The 21,564-nt window shown below is 50.4% G+C and overlaps 1 protein-coding gene across 1 annotated transcript in view; it reads left to right on the plus strand.

Annotated features, from left to right (window-relative positions):
- Nucleotides 1-6,371: 6,371 nt before the first annotated feature.
- Nucleotides 6,372-21,564, plus strand: part of ZNF395 (zinc finger protein 395) — a gene marked incomplete at its 5' end in the record, with an annotated part of 54,788 nt that continues 39,595 nt past the window's right edge. The window contains 2 exon segments of the mRNA XM_084622358.1: nt 6,372-6,530; nt 6,532-6,561. Coding sequence (XP_084478484.1) covers nt 6,372-6,530; nt 6,532-6,561 — 189 coding nt within the window.

The raw sequence follows: 21,564 nt of genomic DNA on the forward strand, positions 1-21,564 counted from the left end.
GCCCGCTCCCCAGTGCCCACCCGCCCTTGCCTGGCGCGAACGTGCCGCGCGGCTGTGCTCGGGCGGCAAGACGAGGAGAGCGGTTCTGCTGCCACGTGGGGATCTGCACGTAGGCAGCCCAGCGGGGGAGGAGCGGATTGGGGGAGCCGCCCCAGCGGCGCGGGGGGCTCAGCAGCGCCTGACCGTGGCTGGGTTTGGGGGATGGCGCCACTCGGGGGGGGGGCGGTATGGGAGCTGCCTGGAGCCGCCATCCCCATGGGAACGGGGGGGGGGCGGAACTAGAGCCGCTTTCCCCCTAGGAACTGCGGGGGGGCGGCGGAACTAGAGCCGCTTTCCCCCATGGGAACTGCGGGGGGGGGCGGAACTAGAGCCGCTTTCCCCCTAGGAACTGCGGGGGGGGCCGAACTAGAGCCGCTTTCCCCCTAGGAACTGCGGGGGGGGGGCCGAACTAGAGCCGCTTTCCCCCTAGGAACTGCGGGGGGGGCCGAACTAGAGCCGCTTTCCCCCTAGGAACTGCGGGGGGGGCCAGAACTAGAGCCGCTTTCCCCCTAGGAACTGCGGGGGGGGGCCAGAACTAGAGCCGCTTTCCCCCTAGGAACTGCGGGGTGGGGGCGGAACTAGAGCCGCTTTCCCCCTAGGAACTGCGGGGGGGGCAGAACTAGAGCCGCTTTCCCCCTAGGAACTGCGGGGGGGGGCAGAACTAGAGCCGCTTTCCCCCTAGGAACTGCGGGGGGGGGGCCAGAACTAGAGCCGCTTTCCCCCTAGGAACTGCGGGGGGGGGGGCCAGAACTAGAGCCGCTTTCCCCCCTAGGAACTGCGGGGGGGGGCGGAACTAGAGCCGCTTTCCCCCCTAGGAACTGCGGGGTGGGGGCGGAACTAGAGCCGCTTTCCCCCTAGGAACTGCGGGGTGGGGCCAGAACTAGAGCCGCTTTCCCCCCTAGGAACTGCGGGGTGGGGGCGGAACTAGAGCCGCTTTCCCCCCTAGGAACTGCGGGGTGGGGGCGGAACTAGAGCCGCTTTCCCCCCTAGGAACTGCGGGGTGGGGGCGGAACTAGAGCCGCTTTCCCCCTAGGAACTGCGGGGTGGGGGCGGAACTAGAGCCGCTTTCCCCCTAGGAACTGCGGGGGGGGGCGGAACTAGAGCCGCTTTCCCCCTAGGAACTGCGGGGGGGGGCGGAACTAGAGCCGCTTTCCCCCTAGGAACTGCGGGGGGGGGCGGAACTAGAGCCGCTTTCCCCCATGGGAACTGCGGGGGGGGGCCGGAACTAGAGCCGCTTTCCCCCCTAGGAACTGCGGGGTGGGGGCGGAACTAGAGCCGCTTCCCCCCTAGGAACTGCGGGGTGGGGCCAGAACTAGAGCCGCTTTCCCCCCTAGGAACTGCGGGGTGGGGGCGGAACTAGAGCCGCTTTCCCCCCTAGGAACTGCGGGGTGGGGGCGGAACTAGAGCCGCTTTCCCCCTAGGAACTGCGGGGTGGGGGCGGAACTAGAGCCGCTTTCCCCCTAGGAACTGCGGGGTGGGGGCGGAACTAGAGCCGCTTTCCCCCTAGGAACTGCGGGGGGGGGCGGAACTAGAGCCGCTTTCCCCCATGGGAACTGCGGGGGGGGGCGGAACTAGAGCCGCTTTCCCCCATGGGAACTGCGGGGGGGGGGGCGGAACTAGAGCCGCTTTCCCCCTAGGAACTGCGGGGGGGGGGCGGAACTAGAGCCGCTTTCCCCCTAGGAACTGGGGGAGGGACTGGAGCTGCCTTCCCCATAGAAATGGGTGGGGGAGGGGGGAGAGTTTACAAGAGCCATCTTTCCCATAGGAACTGGGTGTGGCGTGGGAACTAGAGCCACCTTCCCTGTAGGAATTGGGCTGGGGGGGATGACTAAAGCTGTCTTCTCCGTAGGAACTGGGGGGTCTGGAGCTACCTTTCCTGTAGGAACTAGTGAAGGTGGGGTGTATGGGAGCCACCTTCCCCATAGGAACTGAGCTGGGGGGAAATGGAGCCACCTTCCCTGTAGGAACTGGATGGGGGAAGGGATTGGAGCTGCCTTCCCTGTAGGAATTGGGAGGTATGAGAGCTGCATACACCTCCAAATGGCCCTGTACCCACACCAGGGAATAGGTGCTGAACTGCCCTGGAGGAGGAGAGGGTGACTGATTGACATGCACATACTGGGTAGAAACCCCTTCCTTGTTGGAGGGAGAGATGTTAGCTAGAAATGCTCTGGCGCCCTTTCTCACTCATTCTGTCCACTCGCTTATAACGCAGGTATTTTGAAGTGTTAGCTAACACCTAGAATAGACAGGGCGGGTTGTATTGAAATATGTTAGCTGGTCGAGCTGAAACTTTGGCTCTCCTCCTAAGCACCATGTCTTCACTTGAACCTTAGCCACATTTTTTAAAAGAAGAAAAGGAGGACTTGTGGCACCTTAGAGACTAACCAATTTATTTGAGCATAAGCTTTCGTGTGCTACAGCTCAGCATCCGATGAAGTGAGCTGTAGCTCACGAAAGCTTATGCTCAAATAAATTGGTTAGTCTCTAAGGTGCCACAGGTACTCCTTTTCTTTTTGCGAATACAGACTAACACGGCTTTTACTCTGAAACCATTTTTTAAAAGCACTCTGGTCCCATTTTCAGAAGTGACAGAGGTGCTTAAGAACTTTTTTCACTGAAAGTCAGTGGGACTTAGGCTCTTAAGAGCCTGTCACTTCTTTGAAAATGGGATGTGGGCACCTAGGTCACTTTGGACAAAAAAAACTTCCCTGACTACACTCAAGTTTAAAAATGTGTTAGTTAAAACAGGCCTGGAGTATTACCCTGACTGCAATGGGACTACTTATGGTATAAGGTACTATTCAATGTGAATGAAGGTATCTCATTGACACCTAGACTGTACATTCTTTAGGGCAGGGACGTTCTTTTCATTATATGCGTTTGCAAAGTGTCTGACATGATGTGGCCCTGATCCTGACTGTGGCCTCTAGAGGCTATTGTAATGAAAGTAATCATAAAAAGGAGAAATTACCCTGAATGAGAAGTTCCTGCCTTCCCAGGCACGAGGCTTGGTGGGTCTGATGTTAGGATATCCTTAGATGTAACATCCCAGTAATAAAGTCTTGGATTAGGAATCTTTGTTCATGTGACTTGCCCCTCTTCAAATAACATATGCATGTGTGTGATTTATTATTTATTTTTGTTATTAACAGGGGAACAAGGATCTTAACTTATTCTCAGAAAAACCCATCCTCTTTTCCCTGCATCCAGACAGATTGCTTCAGCCCCACTTTATCTCTGGTATTGAATAATCTCATGCACAATTGGGCCAATTTAGTCCCAGGAGTATTTGTTATTATTTACTCTTTTTATTACAATGGTGGCTTGGGACCCAGCACTCTCTGGTGCTAGATGCTATACGTACACATAGTAAAAAACAACCTCTGCTATGAAGATCTTACAATCTAAATAGAGTAGACAAAGGTTAGAAAAAGCAAGTGTTCTCACCATTGGACAGAAGGGAAACTAAGGCAGAGATTAAGGCCTTGTCTGTACTAGAAAAATTGCATTGGTTTGACTAAATTAAACTGGTGCAAACCCCTAATATAGAAGCACTTAAACTGGTTTTTCTTTGATTCCAAGGCCAAAAGGGACCACGATGATCATCTAGTTTGACACAGGCTAGAGAACTTTCCCTAAATAATTCTGAGAGCAGATCTTTTAGAGAAACATCCAGTTTTTTCCAGGATGGAGAACCCACCACAATTCTTGGTGTAAATTGTTCCAGTGGTTAATTACCCTCACTATTAAAAATTGATGCTTTATTTACAGACTGAATTTGTCTAGCTTCAGCTTCCAGACATTGGATCGTGTTGTCCCTTTCTCTGCTAGATTGAAGAGAAAGATTGAAAAGCCCATTATCAAATATTTGTTCCCCGTGTAGGTATGTTTAAACTGTAATTAATTCACCCCATAATCTTCTCTTTGTTAAACTAAATAGATTGAGCTCCTTTAGTCTGTCATTGTAAGATGAGTTTTTCTAATCCTTTAATCATTCTCATGGCTCTTCTCTGAACAATCCCCAATTATCAACATCCTTGAATTGTGGACATCAGAACTAGACACAATATTCCAGTAACGGTTGCAGCAGGCCAAAGACAGAAGTAAAACAACTTCTTTACTCCAGTTCAAGAGTCCCTTGATTATGCATCTCAGGATCGGATTAGCCCTTTTGGCCACAGTGTTGCACTGGGAGCCCATATTCTGCTGATTATCCACCACAACCCACAAATCTTTTTCAGAGTCACTGCTTCCCAGGATCGAGTCCTCCATTGTGTAAGTGTGACCTACATTCTTTGGTCCTAGTTGTATACATCTACCCGTATTAAAACATATTGTTTGCTTGCGCCCAGCTTACCAAGTGATCCAGATCACGCTGTACCAGTGACCTGTCCTCTTGCTGTTTACCTCTCCCCCAATTTTTGTGTTGTGTGCAAACTTTATCAGTGATGATTTTGTTTTCTTCCATTGATAAAAATGTTAACTAGCGGAAGGTGAAGAACTGACCCTACTAGAAACACTCCTGCTTATTTTGATTCTTTATGTACAGTTACATTTTGTACATTATCAGCCAGTTTTTAATCCATTTAATGTGTGCCATATTAATTTTATATCATTCTAGTTTTTTAATCAAACTGTTGTGCAGTACCAAGTCAAATGCCTTACAGAAGTTTAAGCATATGTCTAGGAAATCTAAGTTTAACCCTCACTTAATTCTACCAAAACAAGCTAAATTGATTTAGTCAGACTAGTACAACTTTTCTGGCATAAGCAAGGTCTATAGGATTTGCAAAAGGTCACATTGTGAGTCTGGCAATTGAACCAGCTCTCCAGAGCCCCAATCCAGTGCCTGAACCACAAAGTCATCTTTACTGTCTGATTGAAATTAAGGGAGTTATCTAAGTGGATGAGTTTGTCCCATTAAATTCAAATTGCCTTCAAGATGTAACAAAAAAGCCTCTAGTATCCAGGATCCTGTGACAGGGAAAGATCTGAAATTACAAACAGAAACCCTTATCAATGGATTTGAGAAGGGTCAGAAATGGGATAGAAAAAGTCCTATAACAGAAGGCAAGTTAAATTACAGAGTGGCCCACAGAGTGGCCACAGAGATCTTAAATGCATTCCATGTCTCCTTTCTCATTAATGGAGCAGGCCAATCTGTGGCAGACTACAGTCCCCAGCATGCCTTCCTCTATATTGATTTGGAGTAGCATAAGGCTAAATGGGTGTGGATTTCAGCATGCCAAACCTCATCTTGATCCAAGCGGTTTGGAGCCAGTAGAGGGTCTGAACTCCAGCATATAATGTTTGTATTCTATCTTGGTCCCAGACAGACCCTAGCACGCTGGGATCTGTGAATGTGTCGGCAGGCTGCCCATGTGTTAAAGATGAGAGTTACCTACTCATTTTATGTTAATTAGGTGCTGTCTTCAGCATTTACAGGCTGCCAACCTGTCCCCTTTGGTTAAGCAAAATCTGGACATTCTCGCTTTAAAAAAAAAAGAGAGAGAGAGAGAGAGACATTCCAGCCAATACAGCATAGGAAGCAACAAAAAATGTCAAGCGTGCTGCCAAACGCCACGCCTTCCCCGCCTCCCCCACCCTTGGGAGCCAGAAGCGTTTGGGTAAACAGTGATAGTCCTGCACGTTTTCGAGCCACATGGGGCTTTGCATCATGCCCATCCCATGCGTGTGCAAGAGAGACGGAGACCCGGCCAGGGGTCTAGGGGGGAGCCAACAAGGGTGGCTTAGGAGCTGCTGGGCTGCACGTTGGGGTGCAAAGTGGGCCTTGAGCTGGTTCAGCTCCCCAGGGCGGGTGTGGCGAAATCTAGCAAGGACCTTCCTCCCTCTCTAATTCGGTCACCGAATTCCGGGGGGAGGGAGAAGTTGGACAGTGAAGTGTGCCTTGGTTCCCTGCCAGCCACTCTGTGTGTGTGTGGGGGGGGGGGAGGAATCACTAAGGGGGTGACCCCCCCTCCTTTAATCTCCCTGCTGCTGGGAGAGGAGAGGAGAGGAGTGGGTGGGGGTGAAGCGGGCACAGAGCGGCTATCTGTCCCTCCCGCCCCCAGTGAGCAGCAGAAATGGAGCGGCTGGGTGATTTCAGGCTACTGGATGCAGGAACCGGGGGGCAGCTGCCATTCCGCAGCGTGCGCAACCCCCAAAAGCCCTGGCTGTCCCGGCTTGGGTGTCAGGCCACAGCGGGACTGGTGCAGGACTCGCAAGGGAGGAGCCCGGGGGGAAGCCGCGGCAAGCTCGCCCCAGCCCCGCACTGTTTATTTTCTGCAGGCTCCGGTGGGGGCGTGTATTTAAAGGGAGCCGGGCAGCCAATGCGCGGGAAGGGGCTGAGCATGTGGGCAGCTTGTTTACACCAGACCTTCCCGAAGCGCTTTAACCCGGCCGGCAGCGGGCAAGAGGCAAATCCCGGCGCTGGGAGCACGTGTGCGGCGTCGCGCTGCCTCCCGGGCCGGCCGCCCGAGGGATGGGCCCCGGGGCCGTTCCTGGAGGGCGCAGACCAAGGTAAAGCATGCGGCGCAGTGGAGGCGAGGCGGCAGGTAACCGTGGAACAAGGGAGGATGCCCAAAGGGCTCCCAAGTTGCCCTTGTCCAGCGTTAGAGGGGCTGCTAAACCCAGAGCTGCATCTGCCCTGAGGGAAGGGCACCAGGGGCTGCATCACATGCCCCCCTCTTGGATGCAGGGGTGGCCCACGGAGACAACTGGTCCCCGCTGCTGGTCCCACCGTACAGGCCACGGGTCTCAGCATCTGTGCATCCCTCGCCAACTCCCGATACCCCTGGTCTCAGTGGAGGTTGAAAGAGGGAGGGCCATGAGGTATAACTCCCCAGACTGTGTTTGGCCCCCCGGGGCTGCACTCCAGCCAGCCCTGGCCTGGATCAGGGGATCGCTTGGAAGGGAGGTGGGAGGATGAATTTTCCTGGCCTCCTTCTCCTCTAGAAAGAGGCGACCAGCAAAGTGGCTTGAGCGGTGTCCAGGGTATTTGAGAGTAACCATTATGGGGAACAGAGTAGCAGCCGTGTTAGTCTGTATTGGCAAAAAGAAAAGGAGTACTTGTGGCACCTTAGAGACGAACCAATTTATTTGAGCATGAGCTTTCCTGAGTTACAGCTCACTGCATCCGATGGAGTGAGCTGTAGCTCACTAAAGCTCATGCTCAAATAAATTGGTTCGTCTCTAAGGTGCCACGAGTCCTCCTTTTCTTATTATGGGGAATAGGCAGGGGTGCTGGAACAATGTGTAGAGTGGGGGTGCCCAGAGCCATTGAACCAAACTGTAAACCCCTGCATATGATGGAAACCACTTCAAGACAGGGGTGCTGCTGCGTCCCCAGCACCCCTCCTTCCAGCACCTCTGGGAATAAGGGTGCAACAACGACTTTGTTTTTCTTTGCAAGGAAGATCCTTGGGGTTTGGCTGCTCCTGCCTGCAAGAGACCATGCTTGTCTTGGGGTGCACCCTTGTGCCTCTTTCTGTGGCTACCTAGCGGCGGTCTACACTGGTATAGCTTGCCACGCCAATAAAACATGAACACAGTTGATTACATTGTGCGGCAAATTATATATGTGTGCAGGCACACACACACACAGATGAGGCTGCATATATGTGTGATGGCATCCAGCCACGTATATGCACCGTGTGTGTACCTATGCCTGCTGTACCGGGCCTTGAGGGGGACCCATGGAGTCATGTGTATGGGGGTGTATGTATACGTGCCTTCCCGGGCCGCGATCTTGATCTTCAGAGGTGCTGAGCACCTACAATTCCAAAGGAATCAAATGCAAACTAAAGATAGATCGTCAGCACCTCCGACGATCCGGCCCTGTGTATCGACTTAGCTGTATGCCTCTGTCTGCACGGACCAAGCCTGGCGTGTGTTCGCACGTGTCCGTGTTTGCCGGCAGCTGAGCGTCTCGCTGTTAGGACGGGTGTCTGTCTAGGTCGAGGTAGCTCCCGCTGCGTCCCCGGCCCCGCAGTTGTAGCTGTTCTCTGCCTACCGCTGTCCCGGGGTGTTACCCAGTGGAGTCCCCCGCAGTCCCTTCCCGGCCGGGACTCCAGGCCGGGGGCTGCCTGCAGCCGCGTACGTGAGGCAGCCTGTGCCGGGGACTCGGGGAGGGGGAAGGGGAAGGTTAATTTCAAAACAAGCCGAGCTCGGGAGGGAGCGAGCGAAGCGAGCGGAGCGGGAGGTAAGCGCCGCGCCGCGCGGCCGGGCAGGGGGGCCGGGCCGGGCCCGGGGCACTGCGGGGAGCCGCCCCCCGGGGGCGCGGGGGGCCCGCTGCCCGCAGAAGGCGGGGGAAGGGAGCAAGGCGGAGAGAAGGAGGCGCGGGCTCGGCGGCGCGGGCTGCAGGGCACCGGCCGGGGTGCGCGGGCGCTGGGGCTGCAACAGGCCGCCCCCCGTTCCTCCCGCCCCGTGCACCCCGCCCTCCCCGTGCGCCCCCCGTTCCTCCCGCCCCGTGCACCCCGCCCTCCCCGTGCGCCCCCCGTCCTCCCCGCCCCGTTCCTCCCGCCCTCCCCGTGCGCCCCCCGTTCCTCCCGCCCTCCCCGTGCGCCCCCCGTTCCCCCTGCCCCGTGCACCCCGCGTTCCCCGTGCACTCCCCCGTCCTCCCCGCCGCGTGCACCCCCCGCCCCCCCGTTCCCCGTGCACCCCCCGTTCCCCGTGCACCCCGCGTTCCCCGTGCATCCCCCCGTTCCCCCCGCCCTGTGCATCCTCTGTCGCGTGCAGCCGCGCCGTGTATCCCGCTGTCTCCCCCCCATACAGCAGTGCCCTGCTCCCCTTGTGCCGCATGCAGCAGCCCCGCGCACCCCCTGTTCCTATATTGTCCCGCCACACAACCGTCCCCTGCACCCCCCATTCTGCGCTGCATGTAGTGGCCTCTTTACCCTTATTCCCATAGTCCCCTGCTGCATGCACCCGCCCCGTGCTCCCCCGCTGCTTGCACCCCGCCATGTACAACCTTATTCCTCCCTGCATGCAACCTCCCCTTTTAGTCCCTGTTTCCATATTCCCTCGCTGGGTGCCACCGCGCCGTGCACCCCCCATGTCAGCTTCCCCATGCACCTTCTGTTCCTATCTGTGTCCAGCCTCTCCATGCACCCTTAGCCCCTTTGCCCTCAACCTGCTCTACACCCTCTGTTTCCCTTCCTATACATCTGCCTACTGCACTCCAATTCCCCCCACGTGGAGCTGTCCCATTTGTCCCCATTCCCTTGTGCACCCCGTTACCTCTGTGTGCAACATACCCTGTAGTTCCATTCCCTCATGCACCCTTCTTCCCCTCTGCATTCACCCCCAGCTCCCTCCATGGCACCTCTCTGTCCCCCTGTGCATCACCCCATTTCCTCCTGCACCTAGCACTGTCCAGGTATTCCTATTCCTCTTCTGGGCCCATCTCCATTTCCCACTGTGGAAATCCTTGGAAACTCACCTGTTACTTCTGAGTATCCCCCCATTTCCCTCTGCACATAACCCCTATGCTTCCCCAGTGCCCGCTGCATGTCATCCCAGTGTCCCCCTGCTTGTTAACTCCTCAGTCCTCTGTGCATGCACCCATTCCCTGTTCTTCTGCACACATGCCAGGCCTCCTCTGGCACCTCTTCCCTCACGTACAGCATGCTGCTTCCTATTGCACACCTGTCCCAGGGCCCTGCCCCCTCCCTGTTGCACTCCTGCTCCGGGCGCCTCCTCCTGGCTGCACTTCTTGCCCTGTTTTATGCGTGCCACGCCCCCTCTTGGCTGTACTGTTGCTCATTACATGGGTGCCACGCCCCCTCCTGGCTACACTATTGCCCCGTTTTATGCACGCATGCCACCCCCCCCCCACTCTGCTACACTCCTGGCCTGGTGCGCACATGCCATGCCCCCGCCATTCTGCTACACTCCTGGGCCCTGTGCACACACGCCACGCCTCCCCCTTCTGCCACACTCCTGCCCTCGTGCACACACGCACACTACCCTCCTGCAGCACCTCTGTTCCTGGAGCTTTACAATGCATGCCACACCATTGTCTCTGCCCTTTGCATGCATTTTGTGCTTGTCCATGACTCTTTGTATGCCTTCCAGACCCCTTCCAGCTCATCGGCTTGCACGTCAATTCCTTGTACCCCACTGCCCGCTTTTGCGTGCACTTCAGCGTTTTCCCCAGTGCTCCCCAGTCCCCTGGCGTGCAGGCCGCTCCTTCTCTCATATTTTTCTGTCGGCCAGTTTGCAGGCATGCCACACCCCCTTGTGTTGCTCTCCTCTCTCCTGAATGATTGCCACACTCTTGCACTGCCCCATTGCATGCATTCCACAATCCGCCTTACAGCCCCCCCCCCCGTGCTGCTTTGCGTGCCCCTCGTGTTCCCATCCTTGCCCTTTTGCAAGCATGCCACAGCCCCTCCTGTAGACTCATACCTGTCCCTTTGCAGTCATGTGCTGAGGGTATCAGATGGGAGTTTGCCAGCTGTAGGCTTGGTTTTGAGAAAGTAGCAAATCTCCACCTTTTCCTTCCCAGACTCTGTTACTTTAACCCCTTAGAGCCGGCTATCTTTCTCAAATGCTAGCAGATGGCTGGTGTTGGTTGAGGGGCTTTCTTAGGGTGGTGGGGCTGCTGCTGTTTTAGGGACAGCCTGGTGAATGTGTAGGTAGGTGTATGAGTGTTTATATATGTTTACTGCCCAATTAAAAATTCTCTCTCCTCAAAATCCTTATCTCCTTCTTGAACTCAGCAGCAACACAGACATTCACACTGGAGTGAAATGGGCAAGACCCCCCCCCCCCACACACACACTCAGGCTTTCGTCCAAGCCCCAATGGGAGGGCCAGAGACCCCTACCCACCCTAAATTAAGGCCTTCGGAAAAATGCAGCGGAGTACGAAATGGCAAGTCTGAAGTTTTCTGTAACTTCAGTGCATGAGAGAGAGATGGGTGGAGATGAAACTTGTCATAGTTGTCGTCAGCTTAGCCCCAGTTTTAACAGGGCTCTCTGGCATCCTCCAAGCTGGGACAGTAAAAAGTGTTTCTAATCAGAAGGATCCCAACAGCATTTCAAAGACCATGAATGAATACAGGCCGCATGGCTAAAATGCAGCCACCTCTGAGACGGAGGGCAGCAGGCAACATAGTAGAATGAAAGGGAAATTTTGGGAAAGGGTGCTGGAGCAAAGTGCTTCTTCTTTTGCTAAAACACCATGGGATCTTCAGTGTCCATGAAGAGCAGGCTGGAGCTGGGTTTTTAAAGTCTCATCTGGCAGATCCTTGTTCAGTAAAGTAGAGGGAATTGAATTTATGTGCCTTAGAAGGATGAAGGGGTGAATTGTCTCAGCTGGGATTTGAACCTTTGATTCTAAAGATTTGAAATATTCCAAGCCAACAGCCCAGTTCTGCCCCTGTTGGAGTCGGTAATGTCTGAGTGGTGTATAACGCTTTTTATCCGTCACGTTCAGAGTTCTTTACAAGGGAAGGGGAATATCATTTTTGTAATGTTAAGGATGGGAACGCTGAAGCACAGATAGGTGAAGGTGAACTTGCTCTAGGCCAGACAGCAAGCCAGGAGTTAAACCCGGTCCACTGCACTGCCCACTTGACCACACTGCCTCCCACATATATAGAGAGGCCGGCTGTTATTCTCACTAATAAATGCATTTAATAAGAATAAGTAAAGGCCAGATTTATGCTGTGAAATTGAGTCTTACCCACTTGTAATTAAGGAACTCCTGGGCATTTTCTGCAGGAGTGGGGGTCCTGGCCAAATTTTGATTTGCCACTTAGTTTTCTTTCTTAAACTTTCCCCATGCAGTTTTAATAGGTGATGCAATTTTTCACTTCCTGTCCTAAATTATCATATATATCATCTATCATAATTATAAATAGCAGCCATGTTCCATCTCAGTGGTGGTTGCACTTCAGTGTTGGTTGAAGCAGGTTTTGAATATAGGACCCAAATCTTGCAACTGGGTCTGGGCAGGCATCCACGACACATGCAACAGATTGCAGGATTGGGGCCATAGTCTGTAAAGTGTTTTCTGATCCTTCTGGAAGAAAGGCACTGTATACATGTGAGTTAGTGGAATTGAGGAGGCAGAAGTTATATACGTTTTTCAGTCGGTCACAGTACCATTTCACTTTTGACACCCTTATTCATGTTGAGTAACGTTTTACACCATGAGTAGTTCCATTGACTTCAGTGCAGTAGGATACTGTGTTATGTGAGCTTGGCTTTAGCGTGTGCTAATTGATATTTCCAAGATGATGAAACCTACAAACTTCTGTTTTTAAGAAAGTAGGCAGCAGTTTAGATTGTGAGCTCTCCGGGGCAGGGACCATGGCTCTGTAATGTGCTTGTACAGTACCTCGCCCCGTACAGGAGGGGCTTCTAGTCACTTCTGCGATGCAAATGCTAATAGCAGAATTACTTTCCTGCTACATTTGGGTGTTCTGACTGGGGAGCATTAGTGATTAGAATGTGGAACTAGGGTTCTAGTCCGCTCTCTGCTGTGGATTTGTTGTGTGAATTTGAGTAAAGTGTTTCACCTCTGTGCCTCAGTTTCCCCATTTGTAAAATTGAGTGAATGATACTTCACCTTCTCTGTAAAGAGTTTTCAGACCCCAGTTAAGCACCGAAGCATTGCTGTTATTTATTAGTATATGACTCCAATGTGGAAAGGCTGAAGATGGACGGATGTCTTCCCCACTGCTTGTTTAAAGCCGAACGTTGACAATTGCCTCCAAAGTGTATGCTCAGTGTTCAAGAAATAATTCTGGATCTCTGCTGGTTCTCACCTGTGTGAAGTGTGGTTGCTAGCAACTGATAGGCACTGTGTGCATTAGTCGGCAGTGTTCATACGGGTCAGAGTCTAAGTGGTGGGCGTCTAAGCAGAAGACCCTGTGTTCCTAGCTCTGCCATCAGAGCTTGCTTTGTAGCTGTGGGCAGGTCAGAGAGAAATTATATGCCTCTGTTTTTTCATCTGGAATATGGGTATAATGACCCCAGCCTTGGTAAACTGCAGTTGCTGTATGTAAGAGGTAGCGTCTTTCAAATGCCATTGCTGTAGGTTGTTTAGCCTCCCTTTTTTTGGAGCCGTGTTCATGACTCTCCAGCACAAATCTGGACAGCTTCTCTCTCAGAAGGGTTCTTGTTTCCTAGCATTTCAGCTCAGCTGCCATCGGAAGTTTTCACAGGGGTTTCCCCCTTGTTCTTCTAAGTGGGGTGTGGCTCTCAGCGGACTTCACAGCGATGGATCCTAATGCCGTCTCCACTCACCCGTCTCCACTCACCCTGTAGCGTTCAGCTAAAGCCCCTCAGCAGTCCTCTTTTCAGCTGAGTAGCTGTGTTAGCATGTACACTTCCTAATCACAGGCCACGCGGTATGGGACATGGTGTTGAAAGAAGATCCACGTTTCACCCTGCAGGGTCTGCTGAAAGCAGATGTGGCTCTGGCGTTCCTGAGCTCCCTACTCTTAAACTCTTTTTGCAAGTCAAAAATACCCCAACCCCCTCTTCTGGATCAGAGCCAGGTGCTGCACTGAAAGATTAGCACAATTTAAAGGAACCTTGCAGCCCTGTTGGTTTCAGTAGTTGTTTGTTTGCATAGGGGAGATGAGCGGGACCTTTTAAAGTGGGAGAGGACTGGGCTTGGCCGGCAGTAAAACCTGCAGGGAAGGGTCATGTGAATAGAATTTACAAGGTATCGGGGGAAAAAAAATAAACTTTCTGGAGAGATACTGAAGTGGGCATTATATCCCAGCCTTTCTTGGTATGGAGGAGTAGGGCTGGACTGGTGCAAGGGGAAGTCTTTAAACTGTCAAGCCCCTCAAACAGCATGGAATAAAAATGCCACTGATAATCCAGAATCCACTGTCTGAACAGAGTTCTTGGCACTGGCAGTATTTGAGTGCAAGTTATTGAAAGCAGGAGGCGTGGGCTATGGGCTGACGCGTGGTCTAGTGGTAAACACGGAGTCAGGATAGACAGGCCTTACCACAGGCTTGCTGTGTGAACTGGTGCAAATTTCTTTACCTCGTTCTGCCTCTGCTGCCCTGTCTGTAGAATGGGGAATAATCTTTTCAGGGGTTAGATCTGTGAACCGAAGGCGATAAATCGAGATAGATAAATACACATTTGGATTGTTGCTACATAGCTTCCCTCTGCCTCAGGGAATGTGCATTTGTACCTTGAAAAAGTCCCCTGGTGTCCTATTTTTAAATTTCATGGTAAATTGGTGTGGATGAGTGCCCAGTCTGGGAACACGGTGGCTTAGTTATAAGGAGAGAGAGTGATTCCCAAGAGCCCTGCCGTTCTAGTAGCAATCCGGTGTGGTCAACGTATTTGCAAGTTAGTTCGGATGCTGAGGGATTTCCCTGAGGTTTTAAGGAAGGGTGGGGAGAAGTCAGCAAATTTGTCTCCATAAGTTCCTAAAAACAGAAAAAAAAAACTTGGTATAGGTTTTCCATGTGACTGAGTTAAGAGAGGGCAGAGGTATGTGTCAGCGGTGGGGGCAGTAAAAATGTAAAGGCTTTGCCACCCACTAAGAGGTGCTCCCGGAAATGGTGCCAGTGAAACGGAAGGTGGGGCTCTTCCTAAAGGCCTGGCCTGACCTGGCATGGGGGGGCTGTGCCCCTGGGAGCGCCTTTCTGCTGAAAAGGGGCCTACCGCTTTCAGCACCTGGTTTGGCAAAGCCCTGAGGTGCACATGCTTACATTTAAGCACTTGAATAATCCCAGCAAAGCACTCGGAGCACCTACAAGGGAGCGAGGTGGTTAAGGGCTTGTCTGCACTTGAAACATGTACTACTGTAGTGCCTCAGTGCAGACGCTACCTACGCCGACGGGAGGGGTTCTCCCATCAATGTAGGTAATCCGCCTCCCCCAGAGGTGGTGGCTAGGTTGGCTGAAGAAGAATTCTTCCATCGACCTGGGGCTGTCTACACAGGGACTGGGGTCGGCTTAACTACCTCACTCAGGGGTATGGATTCATCACACCCCTGAGTGCCGTAGCTGGGTCAATCTAATTTTCCAGTATAGACCAGCCCCTATGTGTTTTGTTGAATCAGGACCTTAATTTTTAAAGATAAATAGCATGTTTCTTAAGAGTAGGGTGCTAGCCATGGTGTCCTGGTAACTGTATTGTGTCTGCTTTCCCTGATATTCCCTGTGTGGTTTCAAGTGGATACAATATTCTTCTTAGAGACTAACACATTTATTTGAGCATAAGCTTTCGTGAGCTACAGCTCACTTCATCAGATGCAGTCCTCCTTTTCTTTTTGCGGATACAGACTAACACGGCTGCTACTCTGAAACCTGTCAATATTCTTCTTCACTTCCCATTGGAAACACTTTTGTAGTGTTACTATGGCTGTTAAATAGCTGCTACTTTCCACTTCAGTTTTGAAATGAGATATTATTTGGGATCAGGGTCAGTTTGAAATTGTGATCTCTGTGGCTCCTTTTTTTCTGAAATTCTGTGTGACTGAAATGGTATGTAGGCTACAAGAGTGCTGTATAAACTACATATATCCATCACTGAAATGTGGCCATCTCTGGGGGAGAACTCCACAGCTATTTAACAGCACACAGCAACACCATGCAACAATTTAGGCCTGGAAATGAAAAAGAATGCTAAAGTCAAATGAAAGTACACGGGGAATTTCAGTGAGAGGAATCAGAATATAGGTGCTAGAGTTGGTATTTAGTCAGGACACCACGGCTTAACACCCAAACTCTTTGGAAAAGCACCATCTGTCTTAAAAAACCAAAAGCGGCTAGGACCTTAGTTTTATTTGTAATCAGGAAGCTGGCACGTCCAACAGCATAGCGACCCCTGGAGGCGTGCAGGTGCATTGCTTCAGTACAAAGTCATATGGAAAAACACCACTTCCAATACCTTTCCCTGAAGCACCTATGAGGTGGCAGCTACTTTCCACTTCAGTTTCTCATCTTTAATGTAATATATTCATTTAGGGCTTGTCATCCCGTACAGCAGCCCAGCGGCATGGGGGGGTTAGTTCGGTATAACGACGTCGCTCAGGGGGTGGATTTTTCAGTCTAAGTCTGTCGTGTAGACCTGACCATAGTGTGGTGCATTTATTTCACGTTTGTCAGCTCCCTAGCTGTGAGTGGCTTCTCTGAAGCTTGAGGTGGGGTGGCAGGTTAAAGTTTTCATTCGGAATTCAAATCTACAGAGTGTGAGTTTGGGCAAGTCTCTTTGGGTACGTCTGTCCTGGAGCTGGGGGCGTGCCTCCCAGCCCGGGCAGACAGACTCTCGCTAGCTCTGCTTCAGCTCGTGTGCTAAATATAGCAGTGTGGGCGTTTCAGAACAGGTGGCACCTCAGGATAGTCACTCAAGTCCAAGCCTGCCAAACCCCTTGGGTGGAAGCCACTGTCTGTGTTGCAGTGTCCACGCTTCTGTGTTTTGTGCACTAGCTCAAGCAGAGCTAGCTCAGGTCGGGTCCTCAGGTCTGCCGAGGACGCTTTGCACAGGCCGCACAGAGTGGCCTGAAAGCAACCGGTGGAGAATTCTCTGTGGGCAGGGGAACTCCCTGCTGATGGAGGCAGCCCTGCTGCCTATGCTTGATGCAAGGAGAGAGAGACTAGGTGGGGCACGGGCGGGAGGGAGTGTGGTAGGTGGAGCAGACCTACGTCCTAGCCTCCACTGCTGTAAGTTAGGGCTGGCCCTGTGCCGGTACCTCCATCTGACTGCTTGCAGCTGCCCTCCTCTACTCCATTCAAGCGCTCAAAGCCTAGTGGATAGAGCATAGAACTGTGTGTGTGTGTGTGTGGGGGGGCTAGAGGAGAGCGTTGTCAGGATTCCTGTGTTCTAAATCTAGTTGTGGCACGCACTCACTGTATGTCCTGGGTCTAATCACTTTGCCACTCTCTGCCTCAGTTTCCCCCTCTGTAAAATAGGGCACTGTGACTTTGTAATGTGTTTTGAAGATGAAGAGTGCTAAGTATTACTATAACACTGTTTACCCTGAACAGTGCATGTTACAGTCTTTTCTCTCTTTGGTTCTTTATGCGTAAACTTGGAAGGTTTGTTCTCCCTTGGCATGAATTCTCCTTGCTCTTAGGAAAACCCATATTTTTACAACAGAAAAAATGCAAATCTAAAGGAATAGGAAAAGCCAGACAGAGAAGTTCTCTTTATGTACTTGCTACATGCACCAGTCAAAAGGGAAAATCCATCACTGCCTGTTTTCAAGGGGGGGGAAATAATTTTAGAAAAAAGCCTAAGAAAAATTACTGTGGATGTGTTAATGTCACCAAGAGAGAAGAAAAATGCTCCTAATGGTGCTTTAACCAAATAAAGTGGAGTGGTAAGACATGGCTACTTCATTAATAACCCAGCATTCCACGTGTTTTACCGATATCCTAATGGGACTCTTACCCATTTCACAAGGCTTATGGGTGAGGGAACACCATCACAGAGAAGCTACGTGACATTCCCAAGGTTACATAGCAAGTCAGTGTCAGAGCTGGAATTAGATTCTTGGAGTTCCTGGATTCCCGTCTTGTGCTTTGACCACTACAGCATGCTCCCTCTCTTCCTTCATCTCAGAGCTTTGTGTAACTCTTTCTCCTTTATTATTTTCTTTCCTCCTATCATCTGTTCTCTTAAGTCCTAAAGGCACAACCCTGAGAAATGTATTTTTTTTTGCACTTTTATTTTTCTTGAGTTCTAGATTTCCCCCCCTCCTTTTTTTTTATGATTATTAAACAAGTTTAAATTGTTGAGCCAACATTGCCTTGCAGGGAGGGGGCGGTAATGACACAGTTTAGATTTAATTGCCCTCTTTGAGGGTTTGATCATGTTCCCGCTGAAGGTTGTGGCCAAAATGCCTGTTGACTTCAAGGTGAACAGTGTGAATCTTTGTGAAAGAATAAGCTTTTGACAGTGGATTTAAAGCTTCAGTTACATTAGAACACTGATTCTCCCTCTGCATGCTAAGACCAATCCACCTGTTTCAGTGGTGTAGGAGGATAGTTGGAACTTTGTGTCCTAGTCTGACTAGAGTTTTGGCCAAGGTGTCAAATTCATTGGGACTTGAGGGTCAAGCGTTGTGTTTAATTATGGTGTTTAATTATGGTCTGTGGGCCATGGTGCACATCCAAAAATACATATTTACTGCAGTGCAGAGGGAATCTTCTCTGGCCTATGTTATACAGGAGGTCAGATCCCTTCTGGCTTTAAAGTCTAGGAATGTGTGCATGCTCACTGGTGTTAGTGGCTGGTTTTGCCCAGAGATCAAGGGAAGAAACGGCCTTTAGGAGGGAACTACACATTTAGTTATTGATTATAGTCCAGTGCCTGAATGCTGCATTCATCATCAGGGAGAGAATCTACTGGACTGGCAGCACCCAATGAGCGTGTGAGAGGAATCCCACCCTGGAAAACGCATCTGGCTGAAACGCCTGTTCCTCCCAGGTAGGGAAGGGAGAGGAAAGGAATTCCTGAAGGATGCAGAAGTGCCAGCCCTAATGTGATGTTTCTGAAGGTGATCGTTTTTCTCTTGACGGGTCTGGTGGGTGCTCACCTTGTGGACTGTCTGCAGTTTTGGGCACCACCCTGCCAGAAAAACGTTGGCAAATGGATGGGAATTCAGGGAAGAGCAGCAAAAGCGGTCACTGGGCTGGGGAGGCTGAAAGGGTTAAGTATGTGTCTTTTGGCAATGTAGAGGTATGTAACTGCAAAACCCAAGGATTTACTTAGGTCGGACCAAGGGGATATAACTAGGAGGAGTGGGCTGGAAATTAGGTCAGGAAAATTTAGGCCGTATATCCCAAAACTTCTATAGAATCCATAGATTCATGGGTTCTAAGGCCAGAAGGGGCCATTGTGATCAGCTAGTCTGACCTCTGTAACACAGGCCTGCAGAGCAAAGCTCCATAGGCCTGTGGAATAGTCCCCATAAGGAAGGGGTGGAAGCCCCATTGCACAAATCATTTAAAACTAGACTGGACAGGGTACTGGAGGGGACAGCCCTGCCTTGGCAGAGAGTGTGCAGGTGAACTTTGCCATCACCAATTTCCATGGTTCTCTTGATCCAGTGGTTTGAGACTGCTGCATGTGTATTCTGGGTGGACTGGCTGCCACCTTAACTGTGTGGGTTAGTAGAGGTACCAAAGGCTAAAAAAACCCAAGTGTTGCCTGTGGGAACTTGAACCCTAAACCAGGAACACACAAGCGAGAGTGAGATGAGGTAATAGTGCTAAGGAGGGAGTGGCGCATTCGGGCACAGTTCTTCTGCATCTGGAGTCCTTAATTGGAATCTGGATTACTTGAGCAATAAAAGAAAAGGAGTACTTGTGGCACCTTAGAGACTAACTAATTTATTTGTGGAATAAAGTGGATCTTTGATATCCTGAGAGACGACTTTTGTCCACATCATGAGCTTGTCAGTTTCTTTAGGCACCACTATTTCCCTGTGCCCAGGACTGGCAAGTGGATGTTGCGGAATTGAGGGGAGCCCCCCATTGAGGTGCACTGGCAGAGTCTCTTTTGGAGGGCCAGGTCTGTAACAGCAAGGGGGCTGCAGGTTGTGTGTGGGAAGCCTTCCTAGCTGTTCTCTACATGATGTTTGGCTCTCCAGGGCCACGAATATTGCTGGGCCACAGCTGTGAACAGCGGATGAGGTCGATTTGGAAGATCCATCTGGGAACATCATTTCAGTGGGTGGGGGGGAACACCCACAGGAATGTTACAGGTTAAACAGGTTCAGATGAGGGGAATCTGATCAGAGGTGGCTGTTAGAAAACCATGGTTTGCAGCAAATGCAGTGGTAGGTGTAGTAAGAGTAACATTGGATCCTCCTGTCTATTTTTTCAGCTTTAATTGTTCTTGCTTTGCTGGGCTTCCCTGTTACGTATTGTAAAGCACAGTCGGGGTGCATTATGTGGCTTTGTGGATCGTTGTTGAATCCCCAAAGGGCTTTGTCTTTGTCTGTAGATGGACTGTAGAACCTGATTTAGTGGCAGCTGAGCTGACAGCCAGGGTAAAACCCCTTAGCCCACTGGATCCGATACTGCCACAACTGATGAATGTCCTCAGAGCAAACCATAGCTGTCTGCTGGAGCTGTAAACTTGCCCGTGGTGCATTCCCATTAGCCTCGGACAATGCAATTGGTTTAAAAGTGTCTCTACTGATATTCCTGGGGTGGCAGCCACCCAAAGAGACTGACGTGTAGTGATCGATGTGGCCAAAGCCTGGGCTCCTGCTCCTGGTTTAACAAGATAAATTGGTGCTTGCAGCCCAGTGCTCATAGGCCACCGCACAGTACCATACCCATGGGTGTTGGCTCAGCCCTCGTGTGTCCCCCTGTGATAATATACCTCCCTGTGCTGCTCAGCCCTCATGTGCACCCTTCCGATAATAGCAATAATATTTATAGTGCTTTTCGTCAGTAGATATGAGAGAACCTCAGAGTCTTTAATATGTGTATCCTCACAACACCCTGTGAGGCAGGGCAGCACTTTTGCGGACGGGGAAACTGAGGCACAGAGTGGCTAGTTGACTTGCTCATGGTCACATGGGAAGTCTGATGGAGCAGAGAATTGAACTCTGGTCTCGCAAGTCCTAAGCTAGTGCTCTAACAGGGTGGATTGATTTAAATCACTGGCTTTAATAATAATTTAAATCAGCAAACAGAAAACCTTGATTTAAATCAACAATTTTAATCTTATTTTGCATTTGTACTTTTTAGTTAATTTCCTAAAGAAAGGTTGATTCTCATTAGCTGGTAACCATTAAAACATGTTGATTTGCAATTGACTATAGCTTTTACACTAGATTTGGTGGTGCTTTTTGCTAACGGGATGGTACACTGTATCTATATACATTCATTCAAGCAGTTATGTAACTTACGTTTATTCAGACTTAAAATAGTTAGCAAATTGTGTATGATGCATTTCTACTTTACAAGACTTTGATTAATCTTGTACTTGTGATTTATGTTGGGCTCTATTTGGGTGGAAATTAAAATGCACAGAAACATTTTAAAAAGTATTTGTTTAGTTAAATATAACTACCTTTGACATGATGATAGATAAGACAAAACGTTTATCAAAACATGTTTTGACTCTAAAACTAAGGAGGTATTTTCTGTAGTTAGTGAATTGAATTGATTCTAGGTCACAAAATCCTTCAGAATTTTAGAACTAGTAGGTCTCATCCTCTTGCACCTTGCTTTTGTTCATAGATTGGAAGTGGAAAACAAGCTTTCCTGCTTTTTCAACTCCCAAGTGGTTTCTTAATTTTGAATGAACTAGTGGAATAAATGGAGAAGAATATATTCTCTCGCTGAACCTGCGGAAGAGGCCACTGTTGTCAGAAGCTGGTTTAGCACTTTAAACTCCGGTTCCAGGTGCTTAGTCAGTGACTCCCACCAGTTCAGTGGTTTCCCTTTCTTTAAAACTTGGCAGCAGATGTTCTGCTTAACAGTATTTTTTTAATTAATGTCAGTGATTTTAATAGCTGTATTGTAAGTTCAGGGTTTTGTCTCAATTTCAAATTCAATTTTAAATAAGGTTTTTA

The sequence above is a fragment of the Lepidochelys olivacea genome (genome assembly GCF_965140295.1).
Source record: "Lepidochelys olivacea isolate rLepOli2 genome assembly, chromosome: 3".
In the NCBI taxonomy this organism is placed as follows: Eukaryota; Metazoa; Chordata; order Testudines; family Cheloniidae; genus Lepidochelys; species Lepidochelys olivacea.